This window comes from Enoplosus armatus, chromosome 4 (genome assembly GCF_043641665.1).
Source record: "Enoplosus armatus isolate fEnoArm2 chromosome 4, fEnoArm2.hap1, whole genome shotgun sequence".
NCBI classification, from domain to species: Eukaryota; Metazoa; Chordata; class Actinopteri; order Centrarchiformes; family Enoplosidae; genus Enoplosus; species Enoplosus armatus.
This window is the reverse complement of record NC_092183.1, coordinates 21029488-21057461: the sequence shown is the minus strand read 5'-3', so window position 1 is coordinate 21057461 and position 27974 is coordinate 21029488. Positions and strand designations below refer to the sequence as shown.

The window sequence follows — 27974 nt, the reverse complement described above, 5'->3', positions numbered from 1 at the left end:
TAAAGTCTCATGAACATTTCTTCACATAAGGCAGAAGTAACAGAAAACATTTCACTTGACTGACTTGAGACATAAAAAATGCAGACATGCCTTAATGAATGTAATATAAATTCCTACTTGTTAATTCATTTATTAGATTACAACATTGGAATAATGGCACAGGACCTTTTCAAGGTATTGTCAAATACAGAGAGAAACTCTACAGCTACTTTTACAGCTATAAATAAATTATAATTTATTGGGGTAAATATGTTGACACTGAAGTCATTCTCTTATTGGTCCACTATTTATTTTTCAATAGTTTTTGTCACCTCTGGCTGCCTATCAATGCACACATGTAGAATCGTTTATTCGCTACCAAGGTAGCAACTATTCTTCCTAGTATCAGGTTTGGAAATAATATTTTTTTTCCTATTGCAAACATACAAAATACCTGTTTAGTTCTTACTCCAAAGTGTATCCTTATCATAATACATAACTGCACAGTAGTAGCTAATGGAGACTCCCAGCGGAAGAACCTGTGAAGCACTGAAGTGTGCCCTCACGTTTGTGACTAATGAGCTGTCTGCGTGTTTGCTGTGAGCGAATGATTGGCGTACTACAGTTAGGTTTACCCTTTTCACACACATTATTCACATAATTCAATTGGATGCACAAAAATCAGCCCTAAATATGGATCACTAGATACAAGCGCTGCTATAAATGGAGCCACACAGTGGGAGATTGTTGAATTATCTGCCTCTCAGAATTACAAGGCCTCTGTTGGGTTCCAGTGGAGGAGATTACTGTCTGAATCTGTCATCTGTTCTGCATGTCAGTTTATTTACCTCCTTTTCACTTGAAGCACACATTATGTCTTCAATGTGTGCAGAAATTGGCTTACTTTTTCATGTGTTTCTTGTGTGATCTGTCAAAGCCTAAATGCTGTGTCTTTTGTTACAGAGCAGATAATACAAACATAATGTCACATCATGTCAGCACCTCATATCAGTCACTTGTCAGGGCATATATTTTGGCGGTGCACTTTATTTTGGACATAGATGATTGTGTATGCTGTAGAGTAAAATGACTCCAGAAGGGTTCTGGCAATAGACTGTAGAAGCGATGTGTTCCAGGTCTGAGCTGGAGGAGCGCTCTGCAGCGCTCTGGCTCCCACTGGGTTCTCACAGAGCCCCTTCTGGAGGCAAACCTGCCACCCTGGCATACCAACTGTTGGAGCTTTACTGTTCCCTTCAAACGAAGCCCCCTCTCTACCATAGGACAATGCAAACCTTTCTAAATATTTCATCAAACATGCCTGTTTTCATTGAGTCTATGAGCTGTAAACACATTATATAGCCTGTATTTTCACCCTTCATTTTGTCAGCTTCATCATCAGCAAAAGCGCACAAGCGCTTTTCTCAGGGATTCTTGAAATGCAGATGGTCAGAAAGGCATTGCTCAGCACACAGTTTTTGCCAGGTAGAAGTGGAACCAGAACCCTTCAAGACCGGCTTTTCTAACCTGTATACTTTGGGCAAGTCAATCTCAGCTGACAGCCGACTGCTGCGTCTGAGCCTGACTAATCACTCACTGTCAGTGTTTGATAAATATGTTGTGTGTGTTCGAGTCATCTCTTTAGTGACAGAACAACCAGCATGAGTGCTGCCACAAATTGACAAAGAGCGTTGATCACATCAAACATATGGCACCCTGATGTCGAGGAGACTTGACTCTCAGCTGAGTTATGCACCTCTATGAGCCTGTTGGTGAATACTGAGTTCCCTAATGTAGGTCATGATGCCCTACTTTTCCCTCTTGCCTTGGCTGGGTTACATTAATTGGGGCCTGCATAAAGTAACCTATATACTGCTGTTTAGAAGTGATCCAGATGAGGTGGTGGTGCATAATTTATTGGTGTGGTTGTCAGCATGTGTGCTTTCTAGGAGGGCCAGCGCACTTTCAAACCAATAATAAGCTAATGATAGTCATGTAGTTATTAATTTACATAATGTAGATTAAGTCTAGGTTCATATTTCCAGAGTCACAGATGTGGGACAACTAATTAATTTCATAATATTTCATGTCTAAGGCCATACATTATCGATACACTGATATTTGTGTTGTGTTTCCTCCTTTTACTGCAAACATTTGGAGTCTGAACGGTTCTGCTTTGCCACTTTACGGCTGTTTTAATGTTTTAAATGATGGCATCTGTGTTTATGATGCAGTGTGCATGTTAAGAAGGCTCCGACTCTCACTACTCTACATACTACTTTATTTCAGCTGCTTGTAATACAGCTCTCTATAATGCACAGTTATTGTGATGTAGCATAGACCTTTCAAGCTATTGCAATCTCCTTGTGTTATAACAGTGTCATCATTGTGGGCAAATTATTGTAATGGAATATTGTAATAATATGATTCCCAGCCCTTGTAGCAGAATATGAAAGCTGAATCTAATGATATTGGGTATAATGCTGCTGTAACGACAGGCCCTGTGGCTGCTCAGGACTACTGTTGAGAGATCGTGAGGAGCCCTTGTGTGTTCACTCAGGCACGGTGCCCCCCCCCCCCCCCCCCCCCCCAACCTGACACACCACACACACACACACATACTCTTGCTTACATATTCTCCCACCCACTCGAACATCACTCTCTACGAAGCTCCAGAGAAAATGGCTGTCCTTGTTGCTACATTACAGAAAAAAAACGTGAATCCACAGTGGTCTTGTAACTTTTCAGAGAACATGTTTTGAACTGCTACTGTCTTTTCAGAACGAGCGTTCATGTTTGATTGGACTGCTTGAATGTAACTTTGCTTATAGGTAGGCCCCGTGTCTTGTTATATTAGCTTAGGCTAGTCTTCTGGGGAACAGTTACACTTGCATTACTTGCCTCTGTTTGATGTATGACTCGAACATTTGTGTGTTCAGCTTTGCAATGTGCTCTAGGTGGAGCTCCACTCAGGAGAACTTTTTTTTCTGCTTTTCTAAGGGGAGGAGTATTGGCTCAAAATGAATACATTTAGTAGAAGTTGATATTTTGATTTGCATATTGGAGGGTTAAGTCTGGCTGCCAGTGTGTTTTCCATTGCCTTCTTCTGCTCTGTGACGAGTTGAGCTTGATATTTTTTCAGCAGTTTTTTTTTTTGCCTCACACACAACAGGAAGCAGGAAAAACAAGGTGTGTTTGCTTAGTATGTGTATGGTAGGCTGCTGGAGAGACACGACCAGAGTTGAAAGAGAGGAAAGGAAGAAGGTGAGGGCTATCAGTATACTGCTGGCTGAGGAAACACTGTGTGTGTGTGTGTGTGTGTGTGTGTGTGTGTGTGTGTGTGTGTGTGTGTGTGTGTGTGTGTGTGTGTGTGTGTGTGTGTGTGTGTGTGTGTGTGTGTGTGTGTGTGTGTGTGTGTGTGTCACAATCTCATGTGTTCAGGCAGCACTGTTCTTCAGCCTGGGTTTTCTGTGGTTAATGAGGGCTTTACTGATACAAACCTTTCTTCAAGTTTTTTGGTTCACTTTTGGTGTGCCACCCTCTTGACACTTCCCACTACATTGATGTGGTAGCACTGAGTTCATTTCTCAGTCAGTTTATGTTCTCTTGTTCTTTTCCTGTTGCTCCGTCTTCAGGGTGATCACGCTCTACCCCTCCCCCTGGTTCTTATTCGCTCTACTCATCTCCGCTCTCTGTTGCACTCGCTCTGTTTCCTCATTACTCTCTCTCTCTCTCACTCCTCTGTTTGTGTGTGTATTGTGTGGGTGTGCACTAATGGGCGGGAGTTTCTTTGCTTGCCTCCGATTGGCTGGCAAAGGCCTACGAGGATTGGCTGTATGCTGTGTATAGTGCGAGAGAAAGGGAGGAGGGGGGAAAGAACTCCAGCAGGCTGGGGTCAGGGGAGAGCGGAGATAGAGTGCGTGGGTGTTTTTGTTTTGAGATGGCAGGGTTTGAAAGCAGGAGAGGAGCGAGTCAGCTTGTCTGTCAGTGGCATACTGAGCTTATAGGCCCTGACTCCAGCGCTGTTTCTCCTCTTGCTAAGGCAGCTGCCATTCTCCTCTTCTTCTGTTCCTGTTCTGCCGTGTGCAGCTGTGCTTCCCTCTTCTCCTCTCCTGCAGCTCTCGGTGCCCTAGCACCCAAATGCAGCCCACCCCTTGCTCTCTGAGCGTGAGCCTCTTTCAGGGTGGAGGCGCTGCTGGTGCTGCTACCGCCAGCAGGAAACTGTCCAAAAGAATACTAACACAGGCACCGTGGAGTAGCTTTCTTTGGTGATGGTGAGTCCCGTTCTCTCTTTCCCTCTGACTTTTACAAAATCGAGCTGGTGTTCATTTTTGTTGTGAGCAGAGTTTGTGTCATTTTGTGAGAGTTTGTGTTATACTTAGAGTGTGGTGTTTTTAAATCAGTGGTACTCTTGTACAGTGGTACAGAACTGCGAAAGAAAATGCCTTCAGCTACTCCTCCTGAGGGTCTGAACTGTTTGCATTTCAGCTCGTCAGATACACCAGTTCAGAGGAGAATGTAGAACGCTGTAAGATTGTATCACCCACCTGCCAAATGCTGGCACGAGCAGGTGATCAGCCTTCTCAGATTTTCTAAAACAATCTTACAATCTAAAGTTGTAGCTGGCCGCTAAAAAAGTTCAATTGTTGTTACCAGTAAGCTTCACGAGTGACTGTTGGTTGCTACAAGACACATTAATACTGTGCAACTTCCCTGCAGTTAATAACTTTTACCATGGGTCATGTTGGGTCTGTACCTTTCGTTAGTAGAAGATGAAGTTGATAAGACAACAGGTTGAGGGTTTGCCTTCCAATGTTGTTCAGCAGCATTTTGTTTTGGCTCAGCCTATCACACAAGGAAGTAGAGGAACTATCAGTATATAGTCCCTGCTCTTCGGACTCTTTTTGCCATTTCTTTTTGTTATTCTGCAACAGTACTCCTTTATGTTGCAGTTTGTGATACATGAATAAGTGACTAATTGGGATTACTTCATGATGTGACATGCCCTCTGTAACCAAAGAAAGAAACCCTGAAGAAAGATCAGATTTGCAGAAAATGACTCTTGTCATGTATCTATCCCTTGTTCATCCCTTGTTTGCTATGCATCTTAATCTCTGTCTGATTTTTGCGTGATGTATTGGCCACATCTGTGCCAAAGCTGTCGCTCCAGATATCAAGCAGTGGTCATATTTTCTCTCACCAAAAAAAAAAGGAAAAATCACTGCAGTTAAAGTCTTACAAATCTGCTTTAGCTGTTGTGCTACAGCATAAGCTGTGTAAAGCCATGGCTCTGCTTTCCCTAAACAGATTTGCTGTGGTTGGATGGTTCCCTGATGAAGAACGACTCTCCTCCATTAGAGATGTTTTTCTAAGTGAGCGGAGCCCACCCCCTCATCATACTTGTCCCACTCCTGTTGGAGGCTTTTGGTAATCTGTGCATTGAAAGGTTAAAACCTTCCCAAGCCCTGCCTGATTGCATCATATGAAAATAAATCTTCTCAATATCACACATGCATTGGAGTCGTACGCTTGTTCTTCAGGGTTTTTCGTTGACCACTAGATCTGAATTGGGATCATTTCACCAGTTGGAACTGGATCCCGTAACATCAGAATTGAAATAATTATTGAAAAATCTGAGCAGAAGAGATGTATTCCTAAATTAATTTTAACAGATGCTTATAAATACAAATGTAAGAGCCCCCATGAAGTATAAATGAAAAACACATCCTTGATTTAGGATTTTTCAAAGGAAGGCTTGGATTTAAACACAAACGCTTGGTTTCTCTAGGATGAGTTTCTATATTACATTTTAGATGTAATAGATTTGAAACTTTCTCAGTGGGCAAGCTAGAAGTCCGTCCTTAGGAATGTGATTTGTTTTGCTAGCTTTATTTTGCCTCTCTTCCCCGCTTTGTCCCTCTCCAGTGGCTTTGAAAATGTCATCTGACAATCTGGAGCTGTCTGTGAGGAGGAGCGCCACGCTCCCCGGTGCCTTCAGCAGCTGATAGAGCCATCTCATTTGTTTTGTTCCATCCTGATATGGTCATCTTTGTTTTGTCTCGCACACATTTTCTGAGGCCAGAAGCTGTACTCTGTGCCATGTGCTTCATGACTGTACACAGCCTAGGCCACCATCTGCACTCGCATCAGTAGCTTCAGAGTGCAGAACCTCACCTCGCTTCACCTGCTGAGAGGACATGTGTTCACTGAAAAAGGTGGACTCGTCCATCAAAAAACACCTCATCACGCTTTCTGCAAAAGAGGACTGTGTGTTTGTTGGCAGCCAGTCTGCTGGTCTCTTGCATTGCTTGTGTAACATATGCATGTTACATTAAATACATGATTTGAGCTTTAGATGGTAACTATGTCTAACAGCAAAATCTTGTAATATAGAATTTTAATTTTGTCAGTAATTTAAACTTTTATTTGATAATTGTAAGGTGTACATATTTGTGTTATTTTCATATTTTTATGCTGTTATTTTGTATGCAATACTATGCTACACAGTATCCAAGGTAACGATGCAGCTATAAAGCCCATCACCGGGGGAACAAGTCAGACTGGGCTTGTATCTCCCAGGTGAGTGAAAATCTTTGAATATGAATACAGGCTATAGCCTATCTGAGAGAGACCGATGATCTATGTATACTGATCTATCTGTATGTGTAGTGTCTTAGTGTCATTTGTAATAGAAGTCTTTGAGCCTGGTCAAGGTTAGACCGTTGTCAGTTAATGGTTATTGAGGTTGGCTACAGAAATCATTTATTAATATTATAAGCTTCGTTTGACTGAGACCAGGCTTGTATCCCTCAGATCCAGAAGTTCTTGTAAGCAAAAAAACATCATTGAATCGACATAGGAGCCGTTCATGTCACTTTGTTTGAGTCGACTAGCTAACTGTCAGCCGTTAGTCCACCACCATCATCAAACACAGTGCAGTTACCACTATCAGTGATACAAAGATATTTAACTGAATATAGATAGTCAAGAGTAGATTGACCCCCGTTACACTTGGACAGAGCTGAGCACTAATGAGGCTGCCTATCATGTGTGCCCAGAGAGGAAGGCCCCCCCCCCCATCCGTCCCTCCCCACCTCCTACATGGCCAGCCAGTCCGCAAGATCTCTCCTGCAGCCTTTCCATCCCCTCATTAGGACTTTCTTCTTTGAATGCCATGTTTTTAACTCTCACTAATTCCCTTGCTTTCGCTTCCACTTTCTTTCCTTTCAGTTTTTCCATGTCTCCCTGTTAATTGTTTCTGTGTGTCACACACTTTATAGGCCCTTTGACAACCTGGAGCAGAGAGCAGTCATAAAAACATAAACTTTCAGGATTTCACAAATTAGCTTGTTGGCTTATTGGCCTGTCTAGTGTGTCTGTGCCATGTTCCACAAGCAGTTTGTTGAAAACATAATATTTTTGTTTATTGTTTGTGGCATTGTCAAAAATTAACTCTAGATTCTACTTCTTCTTTTTTCCTCCACACCCCTCCAGGGCATCTGGCGTATTCCAGTAGATGAGATTGATCGCCCAGGAAGTTTTGCATCTCATATGAACCGATCCATTGTCCTCTTGCTGGAGGTGCTGTCTCAGCTTAAGGATCACGATACTCTGCTGAAAGTCTCTTTCATGCTGCAGAGAACCCCTGACCAGGGAAAGTAAGGGCCGACTTTGTATGATACTGCTGTTTCTGTTATGTATGATGTATTTGTTCCATGACATCTCTCCTCTCGTTTCTTTCTCTTCCATGAAGGAAGTATTTACGGGATGTTGATCGCCAGGTTTTGGCCAAGAGAGCATTTTTCCTAACTGTAAAAGTCCTGGAGGACAATCTGAACAGTCTCACAGGGGTAAGGAAGCACAAAGCACTATACACACACACACTCAGAGCTGAGAGCCGCTCAGTGTTTTAGACGTCTGGCATGCACCCACTTCATGTTTTGACAGGTTCTGTTCTCTTTCAGGTGTCTGAGCAGCTTCACAAAGCGCCTGCGCCCTCCATGGGGGAGATGACCACAACGGACACATCCAACAGGCCCAGTTCAGAGGACAGCAAACATGCACTGCCTAAGAAGCCTGGGCTCACAGAGGGAGCCTGTGCCACTGACACAGGGCCCAGGGAAGCCTCCCAGGCACAACTCACCCCACCACCATCCATCGATAAAGGGAGTAAGGTTCAGGAGAGCTACCCTGGGAAGGTGGAGACTGCTGGCAGTGAGGGGCACAAAGCAGGGCCAGAGGAACCCATGGAGCTGGACACTGGGAACTGGAGAAGGCCCTCCACTACCACAGATTCTCAGGGCAACCAAACGGAGGCTGAGACCTCCCTGAGTGCAGTGGAGCCCCAGCAGAAAGTGACTGACAGCAGCCGGACGCCAGAGCTGTCTCTAGAGGAGCTAAGTATCAGTTCCAGACAGCAGCAGCTCCAAGCCTCAGCACCCAAGGTCACTGTGGCAGCCAGTGGGACTGATGTAGGGTCACTACGAAGGCCAAACAGGAAAAGGAAGCTTCTTGAGGATGTGGAGTCTGGAAAAACCTTACTGCTTGATGCCTACCGAGTGTGGCAGCAAGGCCAGAAAGTCATGACCTACGACCTGGGACGCATTGAGAAGATCATGTCAGAGACGTATATGCTCATAAAACAGGTAAACCTCTTCATGATGTAGCACACCAGATTCCTCTGCTGTGCACACAGAGATAATTATTTTTGCAAATACATGTGCTGCTATAATGTTTTGTTCTTTTGCAAAGTCATGCTGATTTGATATGAGCCCTTCTAAAATAAATTTGATTTGGGAAACCCCTCTTCTAACTGAATTAGTAACAACACCCACTGTATAGGGAGTAGGGACTTTCCCTCTTTCAGTTTTCAAACACTGCGACAAATCTAGCTCATAAAGTGCGGTTGTGCTTTTACTCTGTGATCCAAATTCAACCTCTGTGACTTAGGTCTTTCTGCTGTCCTGAAACAGGTTGTTGACTCTAAATGTAGCCCTACTGGGTATTTTTCAAATGAATTGGGAATTTTTTTGAATACATGATGTCACAAGTAGGTGGGGAGCTGCTGTAATCAGTCATTCTCGTCAAATTGATGCATCTCATCACTGCATTCCCACAATTTATAAATGGCAGTGATTGGCCCTGAGGTTGCATTTTGAATGCAAGTGCTGAATCATTTTCTAGTGTCTGTCAGCCAGTTTGTGCTCCCATACAAAGACTGTTGAATGGGGAAAGACTTGTGTGTGTAATGGCTGTAGTGCTGGGGTTGAAATGTGAAAATGTGTAGTGGCATAGTGCCATCACAGAGACAAAAATCTCTTCTGTTCTAAGATTATTGCAAACATTTCACTTTTGTCTGTTAAGCAATATGCATTAATGAAATATGTAGTAATGTATGACTGCCCATTGTTCATGAAGCAGCGAAAGGGCTGCCATCTGTACATCTATGCTTGTTATGTGAAATGTGTAAATCATTGTTAACCTCCTCCTGCATAGAAAGTGTCAAAGAAGCTTTGCAGTTTCTTCGTATCTCTCTAGAGCAAATGTAGCTCAGTTGTTGGAAGTTAGTCCAACTTCAGTGTTTTCTATGGCAGTGAGGCTGTAGTTGCAAAACAGCCAACATCCACTTATATAGCCATATTGAGCTGAAGATCGATACTGGCCCTACAGAAGTCGCCATGTCATTGGCTGTGTAAGTGCCAGAGAGCTGGAGTGGGAGGGCAGTAGGCGAGGGACAGCTGAAGAGGAGAAGGAATATATTGGAGGAGACAGGCCAGCTTTTGTTGTTTTGTTTTTTTTAGGTGCTTGGGTTGCAGCTAAGATTTTTTTTTCCTGTGGTCTTTTAGAGACGGCAAAGAAAATATTTTCTCAGACACACCCAGAAGAGAGAGTAACCAGAACCAGCCACGACATGTTTCCTGTCACCAAATGAGTTATGCAATTAATATGCTTGGACATTTTCCAGACGCATCTTCTGATTGTGCACCAACTTGCACAAACTGCAGACGCGTTGTGGTTTTATGGTCTGCTACGTTGCACAGCTGCACATAGATGTTGTTTACATCTGTACCATGCATCTTTTTCATTCTTGTTCAAGTCTTCTGCTTATTTCAGTCAGATTTTTTTCTTTCTTTCGGCTCACACTTTAGGTGGTAAATTTTAAAGAGCCTCTAAATCGTGTGTTCTAGACAGACGGAGCGTTTCCTGCCATCAGAACGCAGTGTATCCTGTCATATCAAATGGGTGGGTTTATTGATGTGATAGAAATGTCTGGTTGAAATCTGCCTCATTCTAATAGTAATCGTGATATGATATTGATAAGTCACCACTGGGAACTGTATGTGGTTCGACAAGGAAGGTTTGCAAGTGAGGCAGACATGAATTGGAAGCAGAGGGCTGTGATGCTCTGACGCTTGACTCAGTCCATTTAACAATTGGCATCATTTGAAAACTAGAACGAGGCTGCTGTAAAAATCCCTCCCTCAGGGGGTCCCTGAACCGCTGCACACAACAGGCTGCTGGAGGGAACATAACAGCTGTGTGAACAAGATTACTGCTAGGTGTACGGTGTTTGGCTGTAGCTAAGCTCGCCAACTCCCACACATCCACTAGCTGTACTGGGCCTTAATGTGAGCCTTTCTTTACTGGTGCTATGATCAGAGGCAGGAGCTCAGAAATCCTCCTGGCTCTCATACAGAATCAGAAGAATTTGTTGTTCGCCTGGCATTTGTGTGGAGTGAGTAATCAGCATGGTATGCACACAGGACAGGTCACCTCGGAAACATATGGTGAATTTGCAGGAGGACACCCGCTACCTCAGCGTTGTGGAGTTTTACTCAATAGAAAGAGACGTGTGAAAAGATTTGACACTGGAATATAACGATGAGAATATGAAGATATGTTGCGCTCCCTAATGTCCTTTTTCTGCCTGTTCTCCTGTCTCAGGTTGATGAGGATGTAGCTCTGGACCAAGCTGTGAAGTTCTGCCAGATACAGTTGGCCACTTCTGCCCAAAGACAGGTAAAAAAAAAAACAACTCAGCATCTGCCATCTTTCTGCTACCTCTACAGGTTCTCTCCCATCACACTGTAGTCCACATTTATACAGAGAGCTAAATGTACATTCTGTCTATCCCTGCTTTATCCAAGTTGATGCCAAATACTCGATTTTTTTCCCCCCTCACGTAATGGCATCGTCTTTTATAGTAAAGCTTTAATGATTGAAGGCTTTACTCAAAACAAGATACAGCAGCAGTATTTTAGCGACTTTATGAACGCTGTTTTACACAGCCAGTCGTAAAATGATCATAACAACATTGTGTTTTTGATTGCAGCAGGTAAAAGTTTAATCAGGCACCTCATTTCTGATAAGCTGCATCCATCACGGCACTGAACTGACATACTCAGGATTAATTAAAGTCTGGTCTCCAGCATGGCAAACGTATGCTTTACCAGCCAAGCTAAAATGATCTGTCGGAGTTGACCTGATGTTGTGCACTCCACCCATCTGCCAATCCAGGCTAAATGCTAATTTTACTTGCCTGTCTGCTATTTAGCACCTAATGGCAAGTTTAAGAATCAATATGTTGTTGTTGTTGTTGTGTTGTATGTGGACACGGGAACATGCAGCATCTGTAGTAAAATGTGCTAAACTGATGAGTAAGTCTGGGAATTACCAAGTTACTTATCAGTTTAGCACATTTCACTACAGATGCTGCATGTTCCTTCTATCTATCCTCCTCCAGCCTGCCAGTACTAAATATAGCCCAAAGCGTGGTGTGAATGCTCCCTGTTGTCCCTTCAGCCTCACTCAGTAGTTGCCAAACTTGTCGTCACTTTCAACTGAGCATTGGTATGCATGTTGCTAATTTGCACAGGCAATGTGCACATGATTTGCAAAATACATGAAATAAGCATGTCTAATTGTAGCAAATCTAATGGGTTCAGCGAGAGCTAAACCAACTATTAACTCAGCTTTGTCTTCAGCTCTCATATTCTTCATCGAATCATTAGTTGCTCTGCCTCATCCTGTGTCAGTGATTCCCCCTTCCTCACATCCCTCCTCCTGCCCACACAGTCAACAAGGGTCTCTCTGCCCACATCCTGTTGTCACGGTGATGTTCCCCAAACCTCAGGCTCATGAGAAGTAGCTGTGGGCAAAATAAATCTGTCTTCCTAGTTCACTGATCCCACCATCTTATCTTCTGCGTTCTTTTTGTTGTCTTTGTTCGTTTTGTCTGTGCATTTGTTTGTCTAATTGTCACGCATAAACGACACGACATGGAGATGATGGTGCAGATGAGGCACAGAGCGACAAGCCACATTTCTCAAATCTGGTTGGAATTAGAGTCTTATTTTGCTGAAACAGCTGCGTGGGCAGCTTTGAAATCAGTTTCCAGTTTTTGTTTATTTATTTACATGTAGAAATCTTCTTCCGTAATATCTTGATGCACTTAATGTCTGCACCAAATGTTTTAAAATTGGTGCGTCTTATTTTATTTCAAGCTAAATAAATATTCAACTTCAATGCAGTTATGCTTGACATTAATATTAGATATAATTTATATACTATTGCAGAGTTACCTACAAATTGAAAACACTTAAATAGAGTGGCAGTGAAATCATATAATAGCAACATAACTTCAGACTCATCAAAATCAAGAACTGTCCAAATTTGAATACTTAATTGGTGACTCTCATATGTGGAGTCTGACCCAGACACCTTCCGGGTCAGGTAAATGTGATGTTGCCAGGAAGACATGGCGTGATTGTTGGACCTGTCGGATATTATGATCGTTAGCCTGTGTGTGGTGCTTTGTGTTCTCGTTTTCCCATGATGGTATTTAGGTAGGGAGCTTCTGCACACTAGCTTGTTCTGCAGTCTAATCTAACTGCTGTTTATGTGTAATTATTGAACCACCAGCTCATGTCATGGTTTGCATTTGGTTGCGCCGGAGTGTGGCGGGGAAAATGTGAGTAGGCACCTTGGAGTTCTCAGCTCGAGGACATGAAGAATTCTTGCCTGCTTCTTACAGATTCACACATTCCTTCAAGCCCCCACAAGTGCAGAGCGAGATCTGTTCGTATAGTGCCGAGCCGGAAGATTTGCCATGTTGTGCTCTTTTTATTGTTTGCTCCCTCAGTTTGATGCCAAATCAGGAGGAAAGCATGTCGAGGCTAAATGACCTGTGCTCTCTGTTACCGTCGCTCAACGAATGATATGCTTTCATAATCTTTTTGGTTTTTGCTCTCCTCTACTTGGGGAGATGGTGTCTCTTTTTGAGGTACTTAATTAAAACCCTCCAGTCTCACCCTCTGTATATCAGCAGAATATGGACATTTGCTTCACAAAGGAGCACCCCCTGTCAGTCCCATTTGGGCAGGCAATTTAATTAAAATGTCCGGTCGGCCGGTCTTTCAATTGTGTTGGAAAGATGACCAAACCTGTACGCGACATCTACAGCTCCTCTAATCTGATTTAAAGCCCAATCTCGATAATTGCAAAGAACCGTCTTTCCATTCACACTGTGGGACCTTCGTTTGGCCGCCAGCAGCCCACTCTTAACCACACGGCAGACGCTGGAGGAGTCTACAGACTGGCCGCATGCTATGTGCTGCAATTTTCTCAGGTACAGTGTTTTTTCTGATGTGCACAGTCCAGCTGACTTGTTGGTGTCTTTGTTGCCGATGTTTAATTCATGAGATATGAATCATCAAAGCTGGTTTCGGAGCTGGTGCGTGCTCGGAGCTGCTGTGCCGCTCTGTGTTGAGCTGAAGGATCTGTTGCAGTCTAAGCTTTTGGAAGGCCTACTTTGTTTGTTTGATTTGCCTGTGCTCTGCTGTGTGAATCCCGTAGGGAGCTTCATCATACACAGCTCTGATTCAGAGCGCAATTTGACTTCAACTCCCAGCAGAGAGTCTGAGAGCTCTGTTATTGCCAAATTATTTTAGGCTAACATGCTGTATCTGTCAAAGCCTGCTCGCCATGAGAGTAGTGTAATGTGGCCCTGAACGTTGCCTCTTAAGCTTTTGAAATCCTGACGAAACTGTACCACATTTGATCAAATTAATTCAGTCAAATTTACCTCTGTTTGGTCATATTTACCTTTCAACATACCTGCCTAAATAATGCAGTACGCTTCCATTGGATATAAAATGCACTATTTCCTAAGCTTGTTACAGTTTGCCACAGCTCATATATAAGACTGAAGAGCTGGATTTGCAGGCTTATAAAAGCTACTTTTCATCCAACTTTTCATCCATTTTAAATTGAAAAGTAGAGATGGTGTATTCATTTCTCTTAACTGTGCTCCTCTGTGTTGCCATGACAGCGGCTGTGGGAGCAGGGCGGCTGTTGTCACAGGTTGTTTGTGCAGCTCTTGTGTTTATAAGTGGTCCTCAAAAGGACACACAGGAAAGTGGCTCAGAGGGATGTAGTGTGGCGTAGAGCTGTGGTCCTCGCCAGCACCCAACACAGAGTCCAGCACACAAGCCTCTGAACCCCTGAGGGACGTCAACGCAACTCCGTAAAGGATTTCATTACTTCTTGTGTGAAAGAGCCAAGACTAATGTTGCTGATGTGTGTTGTTTGAGAAGTGCAGTGGTATCGACGGTGGCTCGCTCTGTTTCTGTGGCACTGAGTCTCTGAGCCGACTCTGTCTCCAGGGAAGAGGATGTACAGTTCTCAGAAATCTACCTGAGCAGAGGAGGGTTACCGCTGCAGATGGATCCCCAAGGTCAGTCACACCTCCTTACGACCACTGCTCTTCTGTCTCCAACAGTCTGCAGGCGATGCCCCGACCACACCCAAGTACGCCAAGGACCACCGAGACATCTTCTTCCCCGCCTCCCTGCCGACGCCCGTCCTGCTCAGCCACACCTGCCACCCGCTGTCTACCCAGGACGGCCAAGCCAAATCGGTGTACGAGCCCCTGAGCAAGTTGTCCAGACCTCAAGCCTCAGGCTTCCACGATCAGCCACAGCACAGGAGAGCAGCTAGCCACCCTGCTGCTGCCATGGCCTTCCTACCACACACAGGTACAGCGGCCTCCTCAACACGTCTCTCTGTATGGTTGTAAAAGTGTTTGTGCCACAATGTGATATACACACGTCTTAACAAGTTACTGCGAGATGAAATGTTGTTTTGTTGAAATTGGTAATAGTGCAGGTATAGTCTAGTGTGGTGTTTTGCAGTTGTCAGTTCAGTTTGTAAAGATCCTCAAGTGCTTTAGTCCATGTGACCAGCAGGGGGCGCCTGTGGACTTCCACAGACCTGTTACATAACAGCAGACCCTGGCCTGGTTATATTTTGCCTTTTGGGTTTTGTCAGTCCCCCAGCAAGAGTTTTAGCAATCAGTGTCCTCCAGATTGTGACTCTTTTTCTGCCTTTCTGCTTCTGGAGGGGTTTGGCGTAACCATTGCTGATCCTCATAATGAATATTCTGGCAGCTAGATGTGCTGTTTATCTCATGTTTCACATCTAAATATGTTTATCTCATGTTTAATACCTAAAGATACAATTCCTACACCCAGTGTCTTCAGCCTGAATCCCCCCTGATATTCGAAATAGCGTGAAATGGAAAAATAGATGATACATTCTCTCACATGTAGTATTTGGTAGTGTATTTTTAATATTTGCCCTCTCTTTTTTCTAGTTATCAAATGTATTATTTAGAACGTTTTAATAATCATTAGGTTTTTGTACGAGGCCATTAGAGGGCAGTAAGCAGCATTTGGAGACACTGAAGGCAGTCCTCTTGTTGTTGAGGCAGCTTTCATTTCTTTTCTGTCAGATAAGTGCTCAGTAAGCGGAGCTATTGTATTTGGCTCTCATCCAGATGGCTCTCCTGTTTTTGCCCATGGTCAGCTAATGGTCATGGGCTCTTTACTGCAGCCTCTGAGACCTTAGCTTCATTTCACCTCTTTGATATCTGCAGATATTCTTGCAGGTAACCAACTAGACGCAGTTGTTGCTTTTGAGATGTATGGCTGCATGGGAGCTTCACATACACAACTTAGAATGATATTAACACTTTGTTTCCCATCTGCTCACACAGCAATTCATATAAAGGCAAACGTTACTGATTGTGAAGATTCTACAGCGTCAGAAGTCAAAACAAATTCATATTTCTTTCTGTCTGATTTTTTTTTTTTTTTTTAATGCAGAACTTTAGAACTTTTTCTTTACGTTCGGGTAATTTATGAATTGTGGTACTGCTAGGCTGCTCTCTACAGACACATTTTCTAAATACAAATGTGATTGTAATGTTTAAACAAGAAGCAAAAATGTGACTCCAAAGAGTTATGAAATGTATTCCGTTTCATTGTGGTATTTCGAGCATATTGTATTTTTAGTATTTGTCAGTGAAAAATACCCCCCAAGTGCAAACCTTTTAATGAATTAGCTGTCAGGCAGAGCTCTCTGCAGCACGGCAGTATTCATCTTGTTTTTGTCCTTAATTGGAAACCCACAATGCAGCTTCACAGCAAACTGTATGGAGTCCATTTTATCACCTATTACGTGTCATGTGACCTGTCGGTCTCATGTCATCAGCAAGAAACCAGACTGCAGTGTGAAACTGCGAGCACATCGATTACATCAACATGTCCAGTTCACTGGGAGTGTCTGTAACCAGTAGCTGCATATCAGCAGTTTGTGTGGATCATTTCCTTCCTTATTAAAGTTGGATGACCTTTGAAAGTGTTGGAGATACATGCAAAAGTGTTTGCACACACACACACATATGCATGCGCGCGCACACACACACACACACACACACACACACACACACACACACACATACACACGCAGGTTAGCATCAAGCAACACTGCAGCTCTGTGGATTATGTAATGGTTTCCTAGGCAACATTAGTGGAGAAGCCTGAAAGAGTATTAGATCATTTTTGTTTTCATTTGTGTCTGTCTGAGCTGCGGGGGGGGGGTGAATTTGCAGTTGGTTCACATGTACTCATTGCAGATAAGCTGGCTAATGAAGGGAACTTTACGGTCCCATCAAATGGAAAATAAGTCATTTAGGTAAACTTGTAGTTTAACAGACATGTTTTATTGTATATTTATGTCAAAATACTGTAATCTAGTGGTTATGTCACAGTGTATTTGATGACTGGCATAGGAAGTCAGGTCAACAGATTTTTTTTTCAGGAGTTCTGCCCTTTCCATCAAATAAAACTGCTTCTTTTCTGCTCAAGCGGAGTCACATCCAACAACACATTTGGATGCGTGGCCTCAACATCTTGATTCAGTAGGAAAAAACATTAAGGAAGTCAGATGTTGTGTAAACGCAGTCTTATGTGGGCCAACAATACTGGGGATCAAGCCTTGACTTCTTGTTGTTGATCAGACCACAATGCATACGAATGTTAATGCTAAGGTTTCTAGTCATTCTGTGACTAATAACACAAAAACATCAAACTCAAGTTGCAGTGTTGTCAATTTAAAAGCTTAAGATAAAGTTGTTGTGATTGTCTTTGTCAGTAAGGGATCTGATTAGATCATTAATTACGTGTTTTTGTAAAGAATGATAAATATTGTAAAAAGTCTGTGGAGGGTCCGGTGCTGATGGTAAGGTTTTAACATGTATTTTGTTGTTGTTTTTGTCCACAGAGGAGCGGGAGGAGCCCTCAGAGGGACTCTCGTACAGACAGCAGGAGTCGCACCTTTGTCAACAGATGAAACTGGCCACTGTATCCCAAGGACAAGAGTCTGCAGCAGGCTGGTTCCAGGAAGAAACTGCCACATGTAGCACCGCACAACCTTGCCCAGGTCAGAACCTTTGAATCAGAGGCGTGACAGAAAAGATAAATGATATTCCTGTGTATACTGTGACCTCGTATGCCTTTACAAATGTCCCCTTGTTCTTCTCTCTCAGACCAGCAGCAGTATGCCAGCAATGAGCAGTCAAAGCTTCCAGACCCCAACCGAATCCGCTCCCGTGTCCCCCCCAACATGCCAAAGCTTTTCATCCCCTCCACGGTTACCAAGTTCCCGCCAGAGATCACAGTAACACCTCCGACACCCACACTTCTCTCCCCCAAAGGCAGCATCTCAGAGGAAACCAAACAAAGACTCAAGGTATGCAGCTTGCCCCTAAATATGTGGTCCTCTGAGCGAGTTCACGACCTAACATGCAGCTGTTTACACTGTAGTCTGGTCTAACACTCAACAGTGACCCCTGCTGTCTGCCCCTGTACAGAACGTCATCCTGTCATCTCAGTCTGCGGCCACAGTCAAAAAGGACACCCTGAGCCAGCCGGCGCTGGAGGTGCAGGAGACATCCAGCCAGGAGTCGTCTCTGGAGAGCGAGTCGGACGAGGAGGAGGAGGAGGAGGACGACTACATGGACATCTGAGCCGCTGAAGGCCTTGTGTGCACGCTGAGACCTAACAGACATTTGTCGCAGCTTGGCCTCACTCAGCCAAACCCTGTGCCCCTGTCTTAAAAAAAAAAGAAAAAAAAAAAAAAAGAATGGTACATGTCACTGCAGCTGTCTTTGTTGATGCTATTGTTCCCTCACGTGCATTACAAAAAAAAGCACTCCCAAACTGAAAAAAAAAAATGCAGTATTCTCATCGCCTGTCATGTCGCTGTGTCGTTCTGCTCGTCAGCAGGGATGGTGTACATGACAGACAACGATGGCTTCGGTCTCGCAGCATGTCTGGTCTGTAAGGTGCCATTTATGCATATCACACGTCAGCTTATCGAGCTCTCTCCTGCACCCAGCTGCACACTGGATCTGGCAGGAAAAGACTTTCAGCCTTTAAAGCCAACCAGTCCCGTGTTTATGCATCTTTTTTTTTTTTTTTTTTTTTTTTTTTTTTTTATGTTTAAAGCTAACTGTACCTCCAAGCTGCAGCTAAATCCTCATCCGAGAACCAGTCGCCTCAGTCTGGACTGATTCTCGGCAGCATGTACCTGCTGTCCTCCACTTCATTTACTTTGGCATGGGAATTTCATCTGCAAGACACATTGCATTGGCACACGATGTGTTTCAATGAACACAAGGGTGAAAATAAGGACAATCGGCTGCATTCTGTGGAGCTAACGGGCCTCACAACAGCCTCACAACCTGTAGCAGATTGGAAATGTTTACACTTAACATTTGGGATGATTTTTCAGTTAGCACTTAACTCTGTGCTATTTTTGTACTCACTGTATTTCTTGTAATATTTTGTCCTATATATATATATTTTTTTTTTTTTCTTTCCTTTGGTGTGCATTTGTAGCTACGAGGAACAGTTCTTACCAGGAAGACGTCCTGTCACCAGCACTGATCTGAATGATACGGAAAGGGGTTTCAGTTAATAGGAATTAGCTTTTGTACGCGTGATAATCTAAATATCTTTCCAATGCGTTTGGCTTTAATGGGTTGAGTATTAAGCTGGAGAAGTGTGTGCGCATGTGTGAGAGCGTAAACATTAAGGCGCGAGGGTCACTTCAATGTCAATCAAGTCAGCAAGCGACTCAGCGCTAACGGGCGTTTCATGAGATCTCTCCTGACTTCAGTGGAATTGAAATGCATGCCGAGGAAGACTTTCTTATACAGATGCCTTTCCATTGAAACCATTTTGGTAAATTTGTCACAATTCTAGCTTAACTCAGAGGAAGACAACAGAATGTTTTTTACAGATTGTTTTCTATAAAAAAAAAGAAAGATATTTACTGATTGTGTTTCTTGAAAGCTGTCTAAAAATCATTTTTAAAAAGGACACAAATGAATAATTGTAAACTATCACCCTTGATATAAAAAAAAAAAACTGTTTTGTATTTTTATTTCATTATTTTGGTTTCTTTTTTTGGTGTAAGATAATTTTTTTTATTGTTCTACTGAGCTTCTGGGAATGTACCACGGCTAAAGAGGTGATCGGGTTCTCGGCACGGTCCCCCCCCCCCCTCCCCCGGCTCAGGCTGCTGGAGGGGAACTGTTCTCTATGTCTGGACTGAATGCATTATAGATGTCAAACCAAAAATATATTTGAGAAACGCATATTTGTTCTGTGTGCTACTTCAAATGGCATCTAGATCTGCATAACCTGTTATCCACAGGGGTCCTTGTATCAGATTAGACGGTGGTTTTGTCTGTCAGCAGAGAGCTCCGACCTCCGGGCTTTCTGGGGAAAGCGGTAAAGTACCTGAGGGGCCATGTTGGCAACACCGTCTGTGACTTGTAACTATGGTTTATTATAAGACCCATAGACACACGATGCATACAATTATCTGTAGATATAAAACACAAGCATCCTACAACATGTACTTATACACAGTTGCCTGACAACACCTGATTGCTTCTAATGCCCCCCCCCCCCCCGCCCCAGTTCTTGTCACTTCCTCAAGTTAGTTCAGTAATAATGCATCATTTGTTTTTATCAAGTTTTTCCACATAATGTGAGAATTCATAACACTTTGACATGGAGCATAGAAGGAGCAAAAATAACAATAATAAATAACACAACTTGATAAATGAATATATTCTATGTTTAATATGAGCCAAGAAAATAAGTGGCAAGTTTTTACTCTATAATTTGACAGGAGCATTTCCCCCTCAGTTCACTGTTGCTTTAGTCTAGACAATACTGTATCAAGAAATGTATTTCATTTCATTTTCCTTTTATTTAAGCAGGTAACTGGTCTTTTTTTAAATGAGACATTACCAAGAGGGCAACATAAAACTGTTACAACAATAAATACAATACAGACGACATGAACAGGCCGCGACAACACGCCACAGAGACGTGTAGCATCAAGAACATCCAGTCAAGATGCTTAAACTTCACTTCCTGTCAAAGAAGAGTTTCAAATTGAGCAACTTTGTTTTTTTGTTTTTTTAATAAATGACTAGGCTAAAGCCAGCCTGATGAGGATTGGTTGTAACATTCATTTAGTTTTCTATTCATTTTTAAGAAGTGGTCAGGTGAATGGTCGACGAGCTGGGACGTCCCTCGAGTGAAGGTGATGGTCACTCACTAAAACACACTTTTTTGTCACCAGCCAACATTTTAACTCGTGACAGTCGAGTTGATTTCCAGACTCTGTGTGTGTGTGTGTGTGTGTGGCCTATGAGACTGAAAACACATTCTTTAAGTTCTATCAACAACGCACTCAATGTTTGATCCTGCCTTCCTACAGGCTGCTAATAAAACACATAAAAACGATTTGTTTTCATAATTAAACAACTCTTAAAACTGCTAATTATGAAATTCTGCAGGATAATTTCAACCAACAGATGTTTTATTGCAGGATAGTCAAGTCAATTTTGTTTATCTAGCTCAAAATTGCAAATCACAAATTTGCCTCAAAGGGCTTTACAGCATACGACGCCCGCCACCCTTAGACCCTCGAGTCAGATGAAGAAAAACTCAGAAAATAAATCCTTTAACAGGAAAATAAAAGTAGGCGTGTGTGTGGGCTAAAATAAATATCATGAAAAAGTATCTTCTTCCAGTCACCATGCTTTCCAGGGGGGGGCTGTGGGCTCCTGTGCCCGGCGGACCACCCCGCTGACCACATTGACTTTGTGGTCAAAGGGCTTGTACACTCTGGTGTGAAGTCTCCGACACGAGGGAAGTCATTAGTCTTCATTAGCAACTTCCAGGAGTTTCTTATGAAGTGCTGTGAAGTTGTCATTTGCCCCCTTTGCCAGGCAAGCTAGATTTGAGGTTTGTTTTCTTATGGTGGTGGACCAAATGTGAGCTCGCCCGGCCCCTGCTTGCTGCATGTGAGATCACGGTCACTCTGCTGTCAGGACGGGGACCCCCAGACAGGATATTGTAACAGATTTATTTCTCTCTTTTTTTCCCCCCCACAGTAAAGAGGTTTCTTTTGTATAATCTCTGTAGAGTATAAAGGGAATTGATGAATCTGCTTCTACCTTGATAAAATCTGACTCATTAGTTATGTTGTCTTGTTAGATACAGCACATGCTTGGGTCCACCTCATTTTGTATGCAGACTTTAGATGAGAGGTTTCTCTGCCGTGCCTTAAACTGGACTGGATGTTGTGAGTCCTCTCTGATCACAGCACAGCAGCTCAAAGCAGATAAAGTCTTAATTATAATCGACCTGTTGTCAGGTGAAGGCATTTCTCCTGCCATGAGAGATTGTTCGGCCTCGTGTGACATCATGTTGTTTCCAGCCGTGGGGCTGCTATCTCTACAAACCCCTCAAAGTGGCCAATTAAGCATCAAAAGGGCATGCTGCATGGCTAATGTGAGCGAAAGGTGTGAGATTTCTCGTCAGTCCACTCCAGGGGCTCTTTATTGGGCTGCTGGAGAGCCGTCTGATCCCCGGGCCCTGGCTGTATATTGGCAGCTGTTAACTGCTGAGCACAAGGGGATCTGTGCAGTTAAAGCAAATGGCCAAAAGACTGACACCTGGGAGGTGGAACATCACTGCCAAAGGTGATCCAGGAGTAGATGCAGGGAGGGAAGCCACGGTGGAGTTCGGGCATGGGGGTTCAATTTGAACAGGAGGTATGAGGATATCTATGATCCGATTCCCCCTGTTGTCCCTCATTATTTACTCTTTGTATTCATTTATGTTGAAGCAGGTCCCTATCCATCCTCTCCAGATGACCTCCCTGACGTGCCATCCAGTCCAAATCGTCCACCAGGCTGGCCGTTGCATAAGGCAGAGCTCCCTGTCCCTGACGTTTGTCCCCAGGCCATGTACTGAGGCCTTCACCAGTCACACCTGTCACCTCCAGCTCCAGTGCGTAATGGGATTGACACTGCCGCTGCTGAAATGTACACCTCAGCTCAGACGCTGACACACTCCTCGGCTCGACCTGAAGCCATCTGCAGACAATTTCTCATCAAAACCGACTTACTTCTCGCAGCATCTTAGCCGTGTGACCTCCCGGCCCTGTGAAATAGCTCGAGGGGATCCCCACGCGGGCCACAGAGGAGCTGGCTAAGTGCTAAGTGAGGAGAGCCACACTGAACCTGTGATTAATAACTCCTCGACAACAGTTGGTTTCACATAAGGAGGATAAAAACACATCGCACTTCCTCAAGGCCAATGTTGTGCCACCAGGATCCACAGAGGAGTAAGGGGGAGGGGCTGCTGGGAGAGTCCTACATCAGGGCATTTAACATGAGTAAATGATCGCGCAGAGATCTCTGCATCTTTAAGTGCATCATTACAAGCAGAATGTTATTATCCTTTTCATTCTGCATCGACCCTCTTTAAGGAGCCTTAAAGGGGCTAATCAATATTTTCACAGGGAGGACTTTCTGCCACTGAACATCCCTTTATGCACACTTTTAACTGCTGATTCTACAGAGTAGCTGCGCTACCCATTTGCTTCTGCACACAGTGCTGTTAAAAGTAAAGATAATATATTGTATTTGGTTTCGGCATCTAACCTGTTATCCATACGGTTGCACAAAAGCAAAAAGAAATCCTCTGTGCAGGGGTGTCAGGGAGCTGGGCTCCCAGGAGGCATTGTATGCAGCAACGCAGACATGAGAATACAATGGCAAATGTGAGTGGAAGTGGTGTGTCCATGCTAGAAAAGAGGCTGAATGAGATGTGAAAGTCACCTCAATTCAAATTTTCATGTCAGTGGAAACAAGAGGGGGACTGTGGTTTAATGTTGCTCCTCTGTGCTAACGCCTGCAGTGTTTAGCATTTGTTTCGCCTGTGGTAACTTGGCACGATACAGGCGGAGACGGGCCTATGAATGACACCCGTGGATTCTGCCTGGATGTGGATGGTGGGAGGGCGGCCGGGTTGTTGTGGCAGGTCTTTATTGTCAGACCCCTCCTGTCCCATTCAAGGCTGACTTGGGCTTGTGGTGCTAACTGGCTGTTAATTGCCTGCCTATACACAGGGCTTTCTCCACATGCAGAAACCAGCTCCTTCAAGGGAAACTAGCTTAATGAGATTATCTATCAGAGCATGGGCCTGTCTAGACACCCCAATACACAATGCCCCCCCCCCCCCCCTCCACCCCACCCCCACCACCACCATCACCACCACTGCCTGTAGTCCTTCAGAGGATGCCCCCAGGTGAGTTACCTGCAGAAAGAGTGTATGTTGTCATTACACCATTATGGGTTTACACAGAGTTTCCCACCCACTGCGTAATTTCTCTGATGGAAAAAGCTGAGAATGTAAAAGTGTAAAGGTGATCATGTATTTGATGACAGAAAATGTCTATCTCATTTCAGACCAATATAAATAATTAGTGTTAGACTAATGGCTCTGCATTGAGAAAACTCTTGAAGATGCTACTTTAAAGAAAGCAACGACTCCTCCAGTGTGCACACAAAAACACTCTTTTATTATCTAAATGTACATGTTGTGTTGAATGTATTATCGGGTATTTAACACATTGCACAAACACACTAAATGCCATTTTGGTGTGTGGTTATGTCTGTGTGAATGATATTTACACAGATTCTGGTGCCGCTGCCAGTCCTGATCTGCAGCGGGGAAGTCCGTCCATATTTGTTTTAAAGTCTCTTAGCAGTTAATAAAGATGCATTTCCTCCGTCCCCCTTCCTGTGGGGACGGTATCAAGGCTCTGTTAAGTCTCTTTGATTTCCAGCACCCTCCAATCACAGCAGGCCACTGACTCATCATTGTGCCACTTCAAAGCCTGGGAATGGCTCTCTTGACCCCACCCACTCGGCAGCTCCCCTTAAAAGTCATGGTCACCCCTTCCTGCAGGACTCAAGAGCTCTGAAATATCTGCTGCAATAAGACTGCCTAACCTTCTGACTGCCTGAACTGCTGGATTTCTTTTTTTTTTTTTTTTTTTTCTGTTTTGCACATGAGGCAGGAGACCAAGGAGGGACAAACACTTGGATATCACAGATACTTGGATTGCTTATTGACCCTCAGTGCATGAACCTCTTCAAGCCGTGCTGCTGCTGAACCTGAAGAATGCAGTCCATCAGAGGTGAGTGGTGACTGGCTTCCATTGGATTTACACTTGGCTTTCCCCGCCATGTTTTGTCTAGTTGTTTGTTCTTGACTCGAGCGCGCCCGATTCAGAGATTATGTCTTGTATCGCTGTGAGTGGAGCACGGCTGTGATGAATCTTATTTACTTCTAGACTTGAAGCCCAACTACGGCGGCCCTCCTCCCTCCTCCATGGCTGCTGGCCCTGACACCTATCTCCAGGGCAACATCAGGATGACTCTGGAGGACCCTGAACTCTGGAAGACCTTCCACGGCATAGGGACAGAGATGATCATCACCAAACCTGGCAGGTAAGACGGCAGAAATATAACATTTAATGCAAAATTTTTTGGACAGTAGCTTCCTCTGTTGCTGTGTTTTTTTTTTTTTTTATTCTTGCCCTCTCATATGTGTTCTTCTCTGTTTTCCAGGAGGATGTTTCCACACTGTAAAGTGAATCTATCCGGCCTTATTCCATGTGCCAAGTACATCTTACTGGTCGACATGGTCCCTGAGGATGGTTTCAGGTATAAGGTAAGACAGCCCGGCTAATTTCCAACAATAAAAAGTAGCCTTGACTTATCACAGCCATGGCTTTGGCCGTAGATATCCCTCGGTGGTTACCAGTATCTCCAGACAAGTCATCCCGTTTATCACCCCCCCCCGTCCCCCCTCTCTTGACATTGTACATCAAAGGGGTGCTATCTCTTCCTGTTTTTCTATCCCCTGCTGGGAGCCCACTGTACTACCCCCTATCTCTGTGGGTGGTACTGGCCAGCAGCCGCTCTCCACTCTATCGTCCTCCTCTCACACTGTGGGGAAGGGAGGAAGATGAAGCTCCTTCTGCAAATCACCTTTCTCTGTGACAGACTGACTGACTGACTATCTGTCTCCTTCCTACAGTGGAATAAAGAGAAATGGGAGGTGGCAGGAAAAGCGGAGCCCCAGCCTCCCTGCAGGACCTACCTCCACCCCGACTCTCCAGCCCCGGGGAGCCACTGGATGAAGCAGTCCGTCTCCTTCCTCAAGCTTAAGCTCACCAACAACACGCTCGACCAGCACGGCCATGTAAGTAAGAGCACTCCCATTTCGAGTGCTTAACAACAACAACAACAACAACATATTACCAAATGATATCTGCACTACCTTTTCAGAAGATGTTTGATAATTGAAGTCCTTGGGGGACAAACTGGTAACACTTACACACTGGATGTCAGCGACAAAAGTGGATGCTGGAAAAATGAAGCTCTTAAGTGCTTAAAAACAGAAAGAAAGTGCTCTGAATTAATCACTCTGTCCTCCTATCTGCAGATCATTTTGCACTCCATGCATCGCTACCACCCGCGCTTCCACATCGTCCAGGCAGACGACCTCTTCAGTGTCCGCTGGAGTGTTTTCCAGACTTTCACCTTCCCTGAGACCTCCTTCACAGCAGTCACAGCCTACCAGAACACCAAGGTCAGTTTCTGTCACCGGGAACCAAAACCAAACTGCTGACAAGGTCATTTTAATGACACATTACTGAGATTTTTGACTTTTGGATCTGATTTCCCCACCTACAGATTACAAAGCTGAAGATCGATCACAACCCATTTGCAAAAGGTTTCCGGGATGAAGGCACTAATAAAAAAAGGTGGGTGACATACGCACACAGGCACTGATGGTAGGGGCTCATCTACAGTTTTCCTTTGTAGTAGATTGTATTGAGTAATGTATTAATGAACCCGATGTTCCTCTGCAGGCGTGCAACCAAGAACCCAGCCTGCCTCGAGAAACGGGCCAGGATGTCAGACAGCTTGAACAGGGACTCCGAGGAGGACAGTCCAGCAGGTACCGTTTTAAGACTCGTGTCCTCCTGCTGATGTTTTTTTTACTTTCTTGTCTTGTACCTGGAAGTTTATTTGATGGATTTGTGTCTTCTCAGACTTCTGCCGGTCATCGTATGAGGGTTACGACGGAGAGGAAGGAGACCTGCCCAAAAGGAAAGAGGGTGACGCCGTCAAAGAGGAGCGTTACTCCCCGTGGGCTGCTGAGAGAGAGCCCAGTGTGAGGACTGACTCCCCCGCCGGGGCAGACCCCAGGGACCTGTACAACACGGAGCAGCTTGTTCCTGCTCCAGCTTCCTACCAACCGTACAGGTGAATACTGGTTATGCAACGTGACATAATGATGTTAAAACAGATGATAACGATGAACAGAACGCTGACCACTTTTGCTTTCGCTCTTCAGGTTCCACGAGTACGGAAAGTCTCCCTCCCCCTCCTCCAGCATCGGCAGCAGCAACAGTGGATCAGGACGCAGCAGCTTTGAGTCCAGAGTCCCTGATGTCGCCACCGTCCCCGACCATGACTCTTCAAAGCCCCGCACACACGAGACTGGCCCTTCCCCTTGCGGCCCCCAGGACTACACCGGGGTCCTCAACATGACCATGGCCCAGGCCGGCAAACCGGGGGTGATCGGCCACCACATCTACAGCCCGTATGGCGCCGAGCAGCCCCTGGGCCAGTGGGGCGGCCCCGGCCCCGCCCAGTATCCCCCTCCTCACCACCTGACCGCTGACTACACCACGCAAGCCGTGCACCACGGCTATCACCATGGCAACGTGGCTGAGTGGAGCCAGTACCCGCTGTTCTCTTACTCCTGCTGGTGAAGGGATCTTCAGTGTTAACTGTCTGAGAGTGACTCTACCGATGATGCTGCAGCTGATCCAGAGCTCCCAGCTATGAGAATGCATGACAAGGCAGAGGGGCAGGGGCCTGCGACAACGACGGAGAAACTGCAAGATAAAAAGCGTTGTGAGGAGCCGCCTGCCGCTGCCTTCCGTTCAGACTGGCAGGAAACGAAAGTGTGCTGCTCCGTTCTGATTGATTGTTTTATTGTTTAATGAATTGTCTATTTATTTTGTATTTCATCTCATTCTCCAAGTGTAAATATTATTTTTGTAAAAAAAAAAACAAAAAAAAAAACATAACAAAATAGAAAGAATAAAACGTAAGTGTGCAATGTATGTATGTCTGTCTTCAAATTGTGACGTGATCTGAAAATAAAAACCCTAAACTAACATGATTTGATGTCTTG

General features: G+C 44.4%; 2 protein-coding genes across 2 annotated transcripts in view; both read left to right on the top strand.

Moving 5' to 3' along the window:
* The window catches only part of cabin1 (calcineurin binding protein 1), a 35151-nt gene extending 16462 nt beyond the window's left edge, over nucleotides 1–18689 (top strand). Inside the window, exons 32-40 of the mRNA XM_070904233.1 lie at nucleotides 7471–7634; nucleotides 7730–7826; nucleotides 7941–8621; nucleotides 10921–10995; nucleotides 11309–11311; nucleotides 14756–15011; nucleotides 17599–17757; nucleotides 17864–18066; nucleotides 18188–18689. Of these exons, the coding sequence (XP_070760334.1) occupies nucleotides 7471–7634; nucleotides 7730–7826; nucleotides 7941–8621; nucleotides 10921–10995; nucleotides 11309–11311; nucleotides 14756–15011; nucleotides 17599–17757; nucleotides 17864–18066; nucleotides 18188–18343 (1794 nt within the window). The 3' untranslated portion in view covers nucleotides 18344–18689. The remainder of the gene's footprint in view (nucleotides 1–7470; nucleotides 7635–7729; nucleotides 7827–7940; nucleotides 8622–10920; nucleotides 10996–11308; nucleotides 11312–14755; nucleotides 15012–17598; nucleotides 17758–17863; nucleotides 18067–18187) is intronic.
* A 6189-nt stretch (nucleotides 18690–24878) lies between these two features.
* tbx16 (T-box transcription factor 16) lies at nucleotides 24879–27604 on the top strand. The gene is made up of 9 exons (XM_070904037.1): nucleotides 24879–24894; nucleotides 25051–25207; nucleotides 25328–25430; nucleotides 25800–25964; nucleotides 26208–26354; nucleotides 26459–26529; nucleotides 26638–26726; nucleotides 26821–27034; nucleotides 27126–27604. The coding sequence occupies exons 1-9, from the start codon at nucleotides 24879–24881 to the stop codon at nucleotides 27544–27546; spliced, it is 1383 nt and encodes a 460-aa protein (XP_070760138.1). The 3' UTR covers nucleotides 27547–27604.
* Nucleotides 27605–27974: the final 370 nt, after the last annotated feature.

Excerpts from the sequence above, each read along its gene's own strand:
- tbx16 (XM_070904037.1), top strand. Across the intron at positions 25,208-25,327 it reads ATCATCACCAAACCTGGCAG|GAGGATGTTTCCACACTGTA; the intron begins GTAAGACGGCAG and ends TCTGTTTTCCAG. Across the intron at positions 27,035-27,125 it reads GCTTCCTACCAACCGTACAG|GTTCCACGAGTACGGAAAGT; the intron begins GTGAATACTGGT and ends TTCGCTCTTCAG.